This window comes from Eumetopias jubatus, unplaced genomic scaffold, assembly GCF_037043125.1.
Source record: "Eumetopias jubatus isolate StellerSeaLion01/CBP00866 unplaced genomic scaffold, mEumJub1_p1.0 scaffold_54, whole genome shotgun sequence".
Classification (NCBI taxonomy): Eukaryota; Metazoa; Chordata; class Mammalia; order Carnivora; family Otariidae; genus Eumetopias; species Eumetopias jubatus.
Genome location: NW_028274860.1, coordinates 626,153 through 641,563, shown reverse-complemented (window position 1 = coordinate 641,563; position 15,411 = coordinate 626,153). Strand labels below are relative to the sequence as shown.

The following is a 15,411-nucleotide window of genomic DNA, read 5'->3' as shown; positions in this document are numbered from 1 at the left end:
TTTTTTTGAAGTAGGCTCCACAACCAGTGTGGAGCTTAACCTGGGGCTTGAACTCACAACCCTGAGATGAAGATCTGAGTGGACATCAAGAGCTGGATGCATAACCAACTGAAACACCCAGGTGTCCCAGTGTTTTCAAAATTAACTCCAAGGGCAAAGTTCAAACCAGTTTGAGTCTACAGGGCCTGTTGCCACGGGTGCATGTCTCAGCCTATTTAGGGTGTTGGATACAGAGAAGACAGGCTTCCTTGGAGCCCCCGCCCCAGGAACCTTGTGCCCCTCACGTGGGAGTACTTACCATCTACATCCAGACCCAAGAAAGTTTCCAGAGTATCAAATATGGATGAGGCACTTGCATACGGCCTCCAGGTGTCTGGCAGGTCATGGCCAACTGAAGAAGTCAAACAACATTCGTCCAGTGAGTCCTGTGGGACTTCATTCTCTTCTGCTACTGGCAGCTCCCTGGGGAACCTGGTGTTACAGGGAGGACAGGAGATGCAACGAGAAGGTTGAGTCAACACGGAGTCCCAGCTGGTTTTGGTGGCAGGGAGGAGGGACTGGTCACAGGAAACCAATGGGAAGTCCCCATCAAGGGAGATGAACCATTCTGCCTCTATCTGGGGCCAGAGTGTGGCTGCACTGGGGATAGATCACGGAGGCGGGGAGGGAGCGAGAGCAGGAGGTGCTCAGAGCATGGACAGAATGGGAGCTTAAGGGAAGGAGCCTGAACCAGCCCTGTGCACAACAGTCACAACACATAGCACACTCAGAAAACAATAAAACCGGCATCAACAGTTTTGCATACATTTTGTTGAAATTTACAGAAATCACCAAGACAACCCCAGATTGGCAGCATTGTAGATTCCTAGAAAGCTCGTATGTCCAAGGCCTACTTGTCTAAATACTGAGACATGAATTTTCGTTTTCCTAAACACTTCCCTTGCCATGAATTCCTGCCATCATCATAATGCGAAACCAGCAGCGACAGATGGGCATTTTGGATGGATCCAATACAAAGTGTCCCTGTGACTGCTTAGGATACCTGCATCAATGGACAAGAGGTTCCTGCTTTTGGGGGGGGATTAAGAAAGGGGCCTCTAGAAGTACCACAGTGAAACAGAGAACACTGCTAACGGAAGATTTTGTGGGTGGCTGAATGGGTAAAATAGGTACGTTTAGCACTTTCTAGATTTGCCTAGATCTGAGATCACGAGATGTCACCATTGAATTAAAGCCCATGATTCTTCAGAGTTACCTGGGGCATATCCGGTCTTGGTCTTCCTCCAAAAGATCATTATGATTTTCTACAAACAAATACAGACCGGTCCAGTCACATAAACAGAACATTTGTACGTTAAAATTAAGTATCCAATACAACTAGTGCATGGGCATAATTACCCTTAGTGGGGCAGCAGGATACTCTGAGAGAAATCCTCCTGGAGGCCTCAGGTAGTACCTTGGGATTGTGCCTTGGTTTGCTTTCCTATACCATTGGGCATGAGCTCCCTAATGTGATAGGGCCACATCTCAAGTGTCTGTGTACAGAGTGAAACATCTGTTTTACCACAGATTCTGGGGAACAGCTTACATGCATTCTAAAACCTTACTGGAACAAACTCTCATTCCCTTATAGTATAGTATGAGATGCTCTAGGTGTGAGGGTTTAAGGGAATTTAGACACAAAGACCAGGCTGATGGATGGAATCTGCAAACCCTCACAGCAAAAGGAATCTATTGTGTACAGTCCTTTGTGCTACACAGACATATGAGCCATGCATGGGGAGGGGCGATGCCCAGGCTCAGCTTTGCTTCGAGGAAAACATACAAGGAGGCTGATGGTAGAAGCGTTGACGTGCAATACTCCGACGATGACTCAGTGTAGACAGACAACACAGAGGATACAGACACTGGGGATCGGTGCAGTGAAAGCAGGGAAATGACAAATCCAAAGATACAGGTAAGGCTGACAACATCTTTGGACAGGCACAAAAATTCAAGGGATGTTTTTCGGGTCTACAAAGGAGAGCAGTGCAGATGAGGAGAGGCATTTAAAGGAAATCAGGAACAAAGACAGACACCTCTGCATATGCAGCTCAACTGAGAGTGAGTTCGTCACATCTGCCTTGACTCCAATGTCCTAACTTCTGTCAGGAGCCGTAAGCATGGCCGGAGATGCGGAACAAACGGTAGGTCCCTGACTCACCTGATGTCTATGGTGAAAAGTCTATCCTGGGGCCTGACTCAGATCCCTATGTCTAGCGGGCTTCTACACAGCGATGACACATCTCAGCGGAACCAGAGGTTGGATACCAAAAATAGCGGGGCAACTTGGGAGGCCAGTTGGAGCTTTATCACATGGACAGTGGAGGACTCATGAGCGGCTTCCAGAGGAGAACAGATGTCCAGATCTTGGAAAGAGTGAATGTCAGCCCTCCTAGAATTCCCGTGGGGGTCAGACAGGCCAGGAAATGCTGAGGAAATCATACAGCATTCATCCATTGAGTCCCATGGGTTGTCCTGCACTTCCACCACTGGCAGCTCCCTGCTGAACCTGGTAGGGTGGGGAGATCTGAATATTAAGACAAGAAAGGTGGACCTCCCACCATCCTAACCGTTTTGATGGGCAGCTGGGAATTACACTCATAAAAAAGGGGCACACCAATTTTTGACAGCAACAACTCTGCTCCTGTTTCAGGCGGCAGTGTGGTGCTGTGGGGGCAGTAGATATAGAGAACGGAAGGTGCTCAGGGCAGTGGCCACAGAACTAAGCTTCTGAGCAACAACCTGAACTAGTGTGGAAAGGAAGTCATGACTCACAGCCTGCATGGATAATCCTAAAGGTGACTTCAACACATTTACGTAAATGTTGTCGATACTACCTTCACTGACCAAGTGAACGCGGGTGTTAAAAGGCATCTTCAAAATGGAGACATCTTGTGTCTTCAGTGTCTCTTTCTCTAACTACTGTGACAGGAGGTGTTCTTTTCCTATAATATATCCTCAATGTGGTAACACCAAAGAGTTAGAGGCAGATATGCCTCTCACTCTGGTTTTACCAAAAAGAGAAGAGGGGAATGCGGAGAATCCCTGTGAAGGATTAGTTCACAAAGTTCAACTGACTGCAGGTTATTGAAACGGAGGGGTCAATAAAAGGAACGTAACCGTGTTACACGGTGAAGACATACATCAAAGTTAAAAGAGATACTTTGTAATTGAAGAATGGATGCAATAGATATGTTCGGCCATTTCTATTTTTTCCTCGAGATGCAATCCTTCAGTTTAACCACTGAAATAACAACCCATGATTCATCAGAGTTACCTGGGGCATGCCTGGTCCTGGTCTTCTTCCTCCTCATGGTGGAATTGATTTTCTGTAATTATATAGAGACAGGGCTGGTCATGAATGAGATCCTTCTCGGTACGTTAATAATCCAGGGTCTCATGTTACCCACACACTCAGATACGTTCCATGTGAGAACAGGTTCAGTCAGAAGAATATGTCAGGGTGCCTCCAATATTGTCATGTGATAACTGGCTTGATTTCCGGCCTGAGCCATTTGGAAAAATTTATTCTATCTAGGAGATTAACATCACAGTCTCCCCTGTCGTCTGTGCAAGCACTTGAACTTCTCTCTTTGACACAGATTCTGGGGAGCCAGCCTCCCTGCATTCTAAAAGGATCGCTGCAGCATTCACCCTTCTCTCGTCAGATAGCCTGGTTGTTGAAGGCTCCGTGGAATTTGTACACTGAGACTGAACAGATGGAATGCAACTACAGACACTGAAATTCAAGTGAGTCTTTGGTGCTACTCAGAACATTGGCCTGATTCATGTGGTGGGAGAATGCCAAGGCACAGCTCTGCTTCTGGAAACACACAATCAAGCTATCAGTAGAGACACTTAGGGTGGGTTTTCAGACAACTGTTTAGGAAGACAAGCCAACCTAAAGGAGACAGAGAATGGGGCTAAGAATAGCAAAACCAGTTAACCCTGGACAAGAATGCCAAGTGACTGCGGCAGGCACAGATTCTTAACGGACCCACCTCCGAGATGAAACATAGAGCTTATTAGAGGTGAAAAGAGACATTTCATCCAAATTAGGTCTGACAGACAGGTTTTATGGTCGTGTTGCTGAGGTGAGTTGAGCTTGTCGTGCCTGCCTTGGCCCAACAACGAAGTGACAGAGAATTCAAGGTAACATGGGCATGCCCTGGGACTAAGAAGAGAGCAAATGTGCCTCGCCCACCTGATGTCTGTGCTTAAAACTCAATCCTAGAGCCCAGTGCAGATCAGTTTGTCTCTACAGGGCCTGCCCACAGGGATGACCTCTCTCGGCACAGCAGAGGTCTGGGGTACAAAGAACAGGAGATCTTTGTGGGTGTCCAGGTGGAGCTTGATCACCTGGACAATGGAGTACTCACTGGTCACTTCCAGAGAGGAACAGACTTCCAGTTCCTCGGGTAGGAAGATGTTGGTGCTCCTGTAAGGCCAGTAGGAGTCAGACAGGTCGGGAAGAACTGAGTATGTCAAGTAGTGTTCATCCTGAGAGTCCCTTGAGACGTCCTGCTGTACCACCTCTACCAGCTGTCTGCTGAGCCTGCAGGGTAGGGACAAGTGAAGATTAACCTAAGAGGGATCTGAAGTCATAAGTCCTGTCAGGCTTTGATGCAAGGCGGAAGGGAGTGGTCAAGAAAGCAAAGAGGGGAAGGACCCATTAAGAAGAGAAACGATTCTTGTTTTCGTGGGACACGTTGTGTTTCACACAGGGGCAGCTGTTCGAAAGGAAAATAAGTGCTCGTGCATGGGCCAAATAGCAAGCTTCTGGCGAAAGAGACTGAATTATCTCTGTGCCGTCCACTTATGACTCATACCACACGAGTCCCACAATGGTGGCCTTTCCCCTTCCATGCAAATGGCATTGAGTTCTGCATGTAGTGGCCAAGCACGGGCAGCTCTGGGGGCAGTGGACTGTCACAGAAATCTCATGCCAGGAAGCCCTCTTTCTCTCAACCTTGTGGCATCATAGAACATGTTTGTCTACTTGCTATGATATTTTAATGTTATGAACACTTGTCCACACGAAATCTAAAGACAGAGAGCAGATGTGCATGGCTCTCTAAAGCACACAAGAATGAGCAAGCACCGTGGTCCCTGTGACATATTCGTTCACCCGGGTCAGCGGACTGTGGCTTACTCAACTCGAGAAGTCATTAAGAAATGGGAAACAATCCCAGTACAACGGTGAAGACAGAGAACATTGTGAAACTGGTAATTTGTCCTGGACCGCATGGATAATACCGTGCTCGTCAGCACTTTCTGCTTCTCCCCGGGTGCCACTTTTGAATCCCCAGCCCCCGAGTGTCCAGAATTACCTGGGGGCAGCCGGCTCTTGTCTTCCCAGACCCTCCTGATCAGTTCGGTCTTCTGCAAATAATGAAGAGAAAGAATTACGTTAAGCACATTCGCCTTCACAGATGCCCACTCCTATATCCTGCATAGCACAGGACTGACATATAAGCACAGCAATACCAGGCAACTGTGAGTGTAAACATCCAGGAGCGCTTAGGTAAGGCCTCGCGGGCAAAAATTGGGATGGTACTCTTGAGTCATTAAACCAATATCCCTGATAAAACAAGCCATCCTCATAGCATCCTAAATCTTGAGTCTAGGCAAACAAACCAATTCTGTTTCTCAGAGATCCTGGGCGAACTCCCTGGCTGCTTCCTAGACAGTTGCTGCAATATTGAGGCTTTTTCCATCTGAAATTCCAACAGGTGAATGGTTTAGAGGAATCAGCCATGCAGATTAAACCAATGAATGGATTCTACACGCCATCAAATCAGAACAATCTTGAAAGCTACAAAGAAACAGGGGACACTCATGGGGTAGGGAAGTTTCAGGACCCTGCATTGCTCCAGAGAAACATACACTGTCCCATAGCAGTGGTCCAGTTCGGGTTCTCAGCTGACTTGAGATGAGATAAGACAAATGAAGACATAGACGAAGTGAAGAGCGTGAACCAGGGGAGTGCCATCTCCAGAGATATAGAAAAGGCTGCCAACAGCCTTGGCAGGCATCCAAATTCAGGGGCATGTTTCATGAATGGAAATTAGAGCCTTGGAAGAGAGGACACGAGCTGAATTCATAATTAGGAGGTCTGGCAGTGACCTCGTGGGCCTGGGCTGGAGAGGTGTATGAGTCTGGCAGGGTGTGAGGAACAAGGAATATGGACACCACCTGGGGGACCACGTGGAGTTATAGCCCCTTTGGAATGGGTGCATTCATAGGCCATATCCAGAGTAGACCCAATTTCAGGTTCATCAAACAGGAATTTGCCATCACGGTAAGACTGGCCGCTGTCACGCCTTTCTTGCTCAGTTGAAGGAGCGAAAACACATTCATCCACTGTGTCCTGTAGGAATTCCTTCTTTTCAACATCCTGGGGCTCCATGCTATGCCGGGGGAGACAACAATGATAGAAGATCAAACCAGGAGGATCAGACACCATGGCTTCCTAGCTGGTGTTGATGGGTGTGATAGCGAGTGGTCCCAGAAAGCAATGGGGCTGTCCCCTTGGAGGGAAAAACTATCCCCCTATATAAGGAGCAGAGTGTGGCCTCCGATATGAGGAGCAGTGGGAGACAGAACAGGAGATATTCTGTGCACTGGCCTCACAACCAGGTGACGGAGGAGGAGACTAAAACATCCCTGTCATACTCATGTCATAATTATGACTCCCAGCACACAGAGGTTATCAAAACAAGTGGCTTCAACCCTTCTGCATACGTTGCATTGACTTGTACATGCAGTGTCCAAGGGACTAAATATCCTGAGGCCTTACTGCCTCTCAGACATTCTGACTCCAAGGAATATTTTCTCAATATTCTGATGGGACATGCATTTATTCTTCAACTTCCTCTCTTGCTATCCAAACTCCTCCAACATGATGATGTCAAACAGACACAAAGTTAATACGCATCTCACTTTGGTTTTAACCACACAGGAGACAACAGCTGATTACCGGAATCCCTGGCTTTGGTCAATTCATGTGTGTCCACTCTCTGTAGGTTATTCAACATGAAAGGGAGTAAGAAAGTGACACCTACACAACTACCACATGAAAATAGATGACATGGTTAAAGGCCATATTCTGCTATTGACTGAATGGATGGAATACTTCTAGGCAGCACTTTCTCTCTATCCCCGATGTGAGGTCTCCAGAGGTCACCAGGAAAATTCGTAGTCCACAGTCTTCACACTTACCTGGGGCACATTGGCTGTTGTCCATTTCTTTCCCTTCGATCATCTTGACTTTCTGAAAATCAGTTCCAAGACAGCAGGTGACACTAAGGAAATCATACTTCCCATATTACCAACACAGTGACCACCCACACTGCAAGGACATTAAGATTCTCAGGGCAAGACCCTAGTGCTCTGGCAGGGATATTCCAGGATGGCCAAGGTTAAGTCTTACGAGCAGTGCACAGGACTGCTCCCTAACCTGCTGCAGAAATTCACTTTCTTCTCCCCCACAAATTATCCCAATATCCTCCTCTGATGGGAGTCTGTAAAAAGAGTTCCGAATATATTTTCCCCAGAGGTCCTGCGGAGGAGTCCAAGCACTTTCTTGAAGTGTTGCTGCAAAATGGGGTTATTCCATGACATACCATGGCTCTTGATGCTTCCCAGGAATTTATTCTTGAAACTAGACTAATGAATCAACTGTAGAAAACCTCAAATCAAAAAGAATCTTTGGTGTTCTACCGACACAAAAGCCATTTGGTCTGAGTGATGCCAGAGCCCAGCTTGGCTTCATAGGAACATCCAGGCAAGGTAATGACACAGTTGTTTTCAGATGACCACTTGGCTAAGTTGAACCCACATAGAGAAGATTGTGCCTGGGCCTGAGAGCAGTGAAACCAGGGAAAGCACCTTTCCTTGATATGCAGGTATGTGAGCCAAAAACATTGGACAGGTCTAGGCCCTCGAGAGATATTGATCCTAAAAAGAAAGTGTCATTGCATGGAACAAAAGACAGTTGATCCACGTAGGGTATCTGACAAGACTTTGTGGATGTCCTACTGAGGTGGGTAGAGCTTGTCACCCATGACATAGGTTCAATGGCCTGACACGGGGGCCAGGTTGACAGAGGCATGGCCGCTGCCTAGGATGGTTGAAGGCTCCCTGACCCACCTGATGTCTGTGTCTCCACATCCATTATGTCCTGATTTAAAGCAAAGTGTGTCTGTAACGCCCGTGTATAGAGATGACCTTCCTCAGTGTAGACAAGGTGTGCAGAACAAACAACATGGACACTACCTGGGGGACCACGTGACGTTTCATCCCCTTGGGTGTGGGAGCATTCACAGGCGAAATCCAGAGCAGAGCCGAATTCCTGTTCATCTAATGGGAATTCGCCAGCACTGTAGGACTGGTCGTTGTCACACTCTTCTTGCAGAGTTGAAGGAGTCAAAACAAACTCATCCACTGTGTCCTGTAGGGCTTCCTTCTTTTCAACTTGCTGCTGCTCCATGCTGTGCCGGGTAGGACAGGAATGACAAGAGATCAAACCAGGAGGATCAGACACTGTGGCTTCCTAGCTGGTTGGATGGGAGTTATATGGAGTGGTCACAAGAGGCACAGGGCACCGGCTGGAGAGGGAACAAGCACACCAACCTATAAGAGGCAGAGTGTGGCTGCCCGGGGCTGGGAGAGCAGGAGCTGATCCTCAGAGCACTGGCCACAGAAGCACTGACTAGGAATGAGACTCCACCCTCCCAGCAGGATGCGGTCACAACAAGAAGCACAGTGGAGACCAGACCAGGGGCAACCACCACGGGCCTGAGTCAGGATGATTTTTACATAGATTGGTCAATTACTTACAGCTCTGGAGTACCTGCAGACTGCAGAAATGTGTGCCTTCTAGGCACTTTGTCATTAATAGTGTCACATGACACCCCAAGTTTTTGGAGTTTGGTTAGGTACTTCTCTTGGTTTTAATTTTGCTAGTTGTCTGTTTACCAATTCCTTGGTGAGTTACCTTCCTACCAAGGACCTTAGAGAACTGTGTAGGAAGTAGATATGCATCTCCTCCCGGTGTCCATTTACAGGAAAGAATGGGTATTTTTGTCCCCACGGGGAATCCTAAGGCTGGTGAATTCATCTCGGTCTTACAACACCACAGAGACAACAGGCAACCAAGCCAAAACGGCCATCCTTTGGGGACCATCTGCAGTTTTGCTTAACCTTGCATCTGACATCTGTCACTCTCTTGACCTCACTTACTTTACTTTCTGAGACCCTGTCCATTTTGACCCACACATTATTGGTTCCAGAATTTTCATTGTCACCTGGGAGTGAGGGTTCCTTGTTCTTCTTCATCCTCCTCATCCTCATAATTTTCTGCAAATAAATTCAGAAATGTCCCATCAGCTATTTCCCACATCACCACTATAAACACAGCGGCTTCTATGTCCCTGGAGACCTAAGGGTCTATGAATGACTAGGTATTCTACTGAGTTTAGGGCACTGTCTTTAAGAACTGCTGTGGCATGGATTTCTGATGCGTCAGGCAGTGTGTCTCTGATTCTGAGGATCAGCATCACTGAACCTGGGCAACACGTTCTACCGGCTCTTGTTGTCCATATCAGGGAATGCTTGTCAGCTTCATTTCTGCACCGTGTCTTGCAGAGTGCCACAGGTCCCACCATAGCCACAGACTCTCTGTGGGTTCACAGCTCTCACATAGAGCCGCCTCCTTGCCCTCACGACAGGACAACCACCCTGTCCCACATCCCTCCACCGGGGACTTCAAGGGCCCCCACGTGGGCTTCAGTGTTATCAAGGGGACATCCGTCTACGAAAAGCGGTCCCGTCTAAACAGCACTCCCACCTCCAAGTCCTACTGCATCAAGGACCTCATCCAACTCCACACAGTCAGGAGCATTATTTTTTCCTGACATGCATTCATGAATTTTCCCTATCTGATCACTACAGTATCAACAGGTTATTTGATATACTTTCCAGATGAGGAGACAGATATGGAGAAAGTAAAACTCACTTTCTCACCCACAATTAATACAGACCACGCTGACTCTGGGAACCTCCCACTTAGTGCAGGGATCCTTGCACACTAACAAGCATCCTCCTGTCACATTTTGCTCTCTGGCTCAAAGACTGGTGGAGGCTGCCTCCCGCTCCAAAGGCTGCATTCCCTCAGGGAGGAAGCAGACACGTGGAGCACTATTACCTCCACACTGTGCATTTCTGCTCTCTGTTACCACCTTCCACTCCTGGTTCTCTCATGGCCCCACTTGCTATGGGGAATCCAGGAGGGCTGCTGCACACGGCGTGAGGCCAGGCGGGGAGTCTCTTGTGAGCCCAGGGCCTTGGCGCAGCTCCGGGCATCAGGGCCGGTGGCCGCCTTACCTGGGCTGAGCTTTCGGGCAAGGCACTTGGCCAGCCTGCGCCCCTCAGCCAGTTGCTCTTGGAAGCCCTGCCCTTGGGAATGCTCAGGGTCATCATGGGTGAGGAGGTCCTCGAGGAGGTTATTGAGCAGTTGGGAAACGTCTTTCCCTTTCCGTAACTTCTGATACAAACGGGTCAGCTCTTTAGCCTGGTCTTTAATGAGGGTATGACATAGCCTAAGGCAGGGCAGAGAGAAAATTTTAAAATGCAAAGAGTTGAACAACAGACAATAAGATCTTTCGTGATGATTTCTGGCAGAATTTCCCCAAAGGAGCCGTGAACCCTGCACATCCCTTACACCTTTTCCTTCTGTAAACAGAGCCAGGGGTTCTCCTAAGCACACGCCAGAGAGATGTCCCTTCAGCTGCTAACTTCGGGGACACCCGTTTCCCTGGAAAACTACACACAGCGCGGCGTGCAGTGAAAGGACACAGCGCCAGACGCAGAAGCATGTCCAGTAGAGCTGGTGTGAACTGGTGAGCTCAGGAGAATGGCAGGCTCAAGCTGTGGTCAGCCAGGTCATGACTCTGTGAAAGGTAAGTGAGGTGGTGATCTCGCAACACTGTGAATGTGCTAAAAGCCACGAATTGTTCCCTTGAACTTGGGGACTTTGATATTTTTTTCCAGAGAGAGAGCGAGACTTTGAGTCATTGGAGTCCATCATTTACCAATCACTGTTGTCTTAGTTGTTTTAGAAATATTTGGGTCACGTGCCTGCCATGACGTTTCTGCCCTTTCCTGGCCCAGACTTGTTGCTGCCCCAAGTCAAAGATGCCCACAGCGTCCCTGCAGCCTCCCACATGGAGCCTTCCTTACCTGAGCTTCTCAGCCACCGTGTCTGCCTGCTTCCCCTTCTCAAACTGCACCTTCTCTCCCAGCACGGATTCGATGAGGTCGGTGGACTCTTCACACTCTGAGAAACAGAGACGCCTGCCTCAGGGGAAAGCTGGACATGCTGCTGTGCTCGCTGCCTTCAAGGGACGAGGCAGGGTCCATCCTAGGACAACTGGAACCCCGGCCACCTGGCTCTGCGCTGGGAGCTCCACATCACATTCTTCAGCCTCCCAACTACAGGGCAGTCGATTACTCCCTGTTTCAGAGCCCAGGAAAGAAGAGCCCCAAGGCACAGAGAGGAACTGGACATGGTGATGAACTGGTATTTGGTAGAGTCAGAATTTGGGTTCCCCTGATCATGGTCACTCTAGCAAGCCTTGGAGACTCCTAAGTGAAACACTAAGCAGGGACATGACATAAGGCCCCCAGGGCTACTGGACTGATGGGTCCCCTGAGCTGGGATTTCTATACTGAGCAAGTATCTCAAAGGTAAAAATTCATCCGGTTACACTTGTGGAAACCACAATGCATAAAACCAGAAGCACCGGAGAGGAATATGGCCCAATCCTAATACAGTTTGTGTTATGAGAAGCAGTAGAATGATGAACAGAGTTACACAGTTCCAGGTTCTGCTCTTAGAGCGTTACAAGAAATTACTCAGTATTCATTCTGACTCAGAGAAGTAGGTCCCACAACACTAACAGGTTAACAAGGAGGAAACTGAGGCACAGGACGTTGGGCACCATGGATTTAGCCCAGGCTGACTGACCTACAACCCATGCTTTTCTCCCCTGTGCTGTGTTACCGCCACCCCACGCCCTCAGGTGATATCTGTTTGCATCATCTTCACAACTGGTTTCCCACACTTATGTGATGATTTTCAGGAAAGTTGTAAACAAAACTGCTTGTCCTTCCCTGAAAGTTCATCATCTCTTCCCTTTCGTAAAAAGCATGCCTCAGTTTTTTTTTTCTCTGCGTCATTCGTTTTTAATTACACCTCCCCTTGTTCTATTGAAAGCAAATTGTGAGAAAATGACAAAAATGCGGGCTGAGAGTTGTCAGGATTCCTTCCTATCGCTCGGCTGTGCACGTGCCCCGTTCTCATGACTCCTTCTGCCAGCGCAGGCCCCTCCTAATGAACAGGCAGCTGAGCTCCCCATTTCAGGCTGACTGTGGGGGAAGGCCTGCCCCACACCCTGGCTTGGCTGGTTCCCGGGGCTGTGGTCTCCCCCACTCACCCTCCTTCTCACTAGGCCACATGTCTCCTGGCCCAGGCCTGGACCTGCTGGCCATCCTGCACGTCTGAAGGTCCCCAGCTCAGGGAGAGACCGTGATGTTCCCTGAAACACCCTCACCCTTGCCACTGGGTATCAAATGGCCTCCGTGGACTCAGGAAGCAGAGGCTCTGCACCGGTTCCCTCTCACAAGGGGAGTCACTGTGTGGATGGCGTCACTCACAGATACCACAGTTTTAGGGGGAAAGGAGACCTTCTTTCCACTTTCCACTTACCACTTCCATCTCCTTGAAAGCAGGTAGTGTCACCTGCTACCCTCCCTCTCGCCCCCGGGTGTGCCATCAGGATGTTTCCCCAGTGTAACTAACTTGGTGCTTTACCAATGGGACCTCAGAGAAGCGGGACCTGAGAGAGTTCCTTAGTCCCTGACACTTAGGCCTGCAGGCATGCAGGATCTGATACAGCACAGAGACCATCCTGAGAGGACCAGGCGTTTCTGTGTCCGCACCAGGAAGCAGGAACTGGGATGTTAACTCTAACCCCACCTGACATGTCACTGTTAACCTCTTTGTCTTCAGTTTTCCCATCCTCAGCAAACTGAGGATAAAATACCCACTTCTACATTTCCCGGATTGTGGTCAGAATGAAATTTATGTGACATTGGAAGAGAGAAGACAGCATCTGGAGAGGTTTTTAGTTTCTCAGAAGGAATACAGACAGATATGTCTTTGGTGGCCATGATCTTGTAGGACTTACTGTATTTCTGCAGCTGGTTGGCCAGGGAGTAGGCAGTACATTCGGATATAAGGAATTTCTCCTTGAGGTCTCGGAAGTCCTGCTTGCTTTTTTCCAGCTGGGATTGAAGCTCCTGGTTGATTTCCAGGAGGCTGATTTCTGCCCCTGGATCAGACAGAGGGCCAAGAGGTGCTGCCATGGTGACGTGTGGCCGAGGAGGTAGAGCTGGGGACTGAGGAGAAGAAACCCAAACACAGGATGGTTAAAAACCAGTGAAATCAAGTAGGTTTCATCAGGACTGAGGGGTGAGGATACAGGAAGTCTTTACTTACTGTTGGGAACAATTTGAACAACACCCCACAGCACCTGAGATTCAGGAACCACAAAACCAAGGTTCAAGATGCCACAGCTGAGAGCTGAAGGCACTGCCCCTAGCTCACACTCCAAACGGAATGACAGAGGGAGCACTCAGAATGCCAGGTAACGGTCTGCACTTGAAATAACAGAGTTGGAACGTCCGAGATGACATGGAACCTGGGGAGCTGCTGCCTTCCAGTTGCCAAGGCCGTGCTGATACACAAGACTGCCCGGTCCCCCCGAAGGTCCCCACTGATGGGAACCACCCCTCACTGGCCACTCTCAGTTGCTGTGTACCCTTGTGCTGATACCACAGTTCCCATCTCTTTCTAAAAAATTATCTCAGCATAGTTCTGATTGTTCATTCTTGTGTGTGTATAAATCACCAAGGCAGAAATAGTTTCCCAAGTAGTTTACTGTTTTGTTCATCTTCATTTATTTGAGAGAGAGAATGGGGGGTGGGTAGAGGGAGAGAGTGGGACAAGGCGCTCAATCTGACCATCCGTGAGATCATGACCCTAGCCTAAACCAAGAGTCAGATGCTCAACCAACTGAACTGCTCAGGCACCCCTCCCAACGGGTTTTCTTAGGGCTGTCATGAACTCATCCCACTTGCCTTTAAGGGCAAACAGATCTTAAGGCTTTTATAATAAGGGATAGATTCCAATGTCTTAGACTGTCATGATGTTCTTCCCTGTGTCTTTTAGTGTTTTATTTTTTCCTCTGTGCGTTAAAAACACAAGAGAAGCATGCTAGCACTTTCGTTATCTTTGTTTCCTTTGTATTTGACAAGCTTTTAAATTTACTTGGATCTTCCTCCATTTACAATATGTAGTAAAGGAAACTTTCTTTACAGCAAAACACACACACACACACACCCCAAAACACAGGGGAAAAACCAAAGTTAATTTATGCAATTGATTATGAAACTGTTTTCTATTCTAACTCTCTCAGTATTCTTCTTCCTGCATCTATATGTTATGTAGTCTTCTTTTCCCCTTATGTTCACATATATTTTCAATTTTCTTAGCTATATACCTAGGAGTGGAATTGCTAGATCATATGTAACCCTATATTTAACTTTTTCAGAAACTACCAAACTCTTTTTCAAAGGAAAGCAACTACACCATTTGACATTCCCACCAGGAAGGTGTAAGAATTCCATTTCTCTACAATCTTCCCAACGCATACATTATCTTTTTTTTTTTTTTAAGTCATACTAGTGGGGGGAAGAGGGATCACACTGTGCTTTAGATTTGTATTTTCCTAATGACTAATGTTATTGAGCACCTTTTCAAGTATTTGTTGTTAGATTGGTCTTATCCTTTAGAGAGAGTCGACTCAAACTCTTCTTCCCATTTTTTTAATTGGCTGTCTTTTACTGCTTAGTTGTATCGTTTTTTTTTTAATTTATTCTAGATAGCAGACCTCCATCAGATATACAATTTGCAAATTTCTCCCATTCCATGCATTGTCTTTTCACTTCCTTGATAGTGTCCTCTGAAACAAAAAGCTTGTAATTTTGATGAAATCCAGCTTATCTATTTATTCTTGGAGTTGCTTGTCCATTAAAGAAACTGGCTTCTAGCCCCAAATCGTGAAGATTTCTAACTACATATTCCTTAAAACATGGCTTTTGAATGAGAACTTTCCTGGGTTGTAGTGGGGGTGGACATTATTTAATAATGGCTCTGTGTGTTGATTGATATTTCTCTCAATTGATATTCATGTGCCTGTTTTCTCTCCTATGGAGCATGCCATGACCTATACCAGAGATTTTGGA

The 15,411-nt window shown here is 47.6% G+C and overlaps 1 protein-coding gene across 1 annotated transcript; it reads right to left on the bottom strand.

The window, feature by feature from the left end:
• Nucleotides 1-9,346: 9,346 nt before the first annotated feature.
• LOC148161821 (putative NBPF family member NBPF5) lies at nucleotides 9,347-13,470 on the bottom strand. The gene is made up of 4 exons (XM_088020542.1): nucleotides 13,293-13,470; nucleotides 11,284-11,380; nucleotides 10,429-10,643; nucleotides 9,347-9,402 (listed from the first exon to the last, which is right to left on the bottom strand). The coding sequence occupies exons 1-4, from the start codon at nucleotides 13,468-13,470 to the stop codon at nucleotides 9,347-9,349; spliced, it is 546 nt and encodes a 181-aa protein (XP_087876668.1).
• Between the last annotated feature and the right edge of the window lie 1,941 nt (nucleotides 13,471-15,411).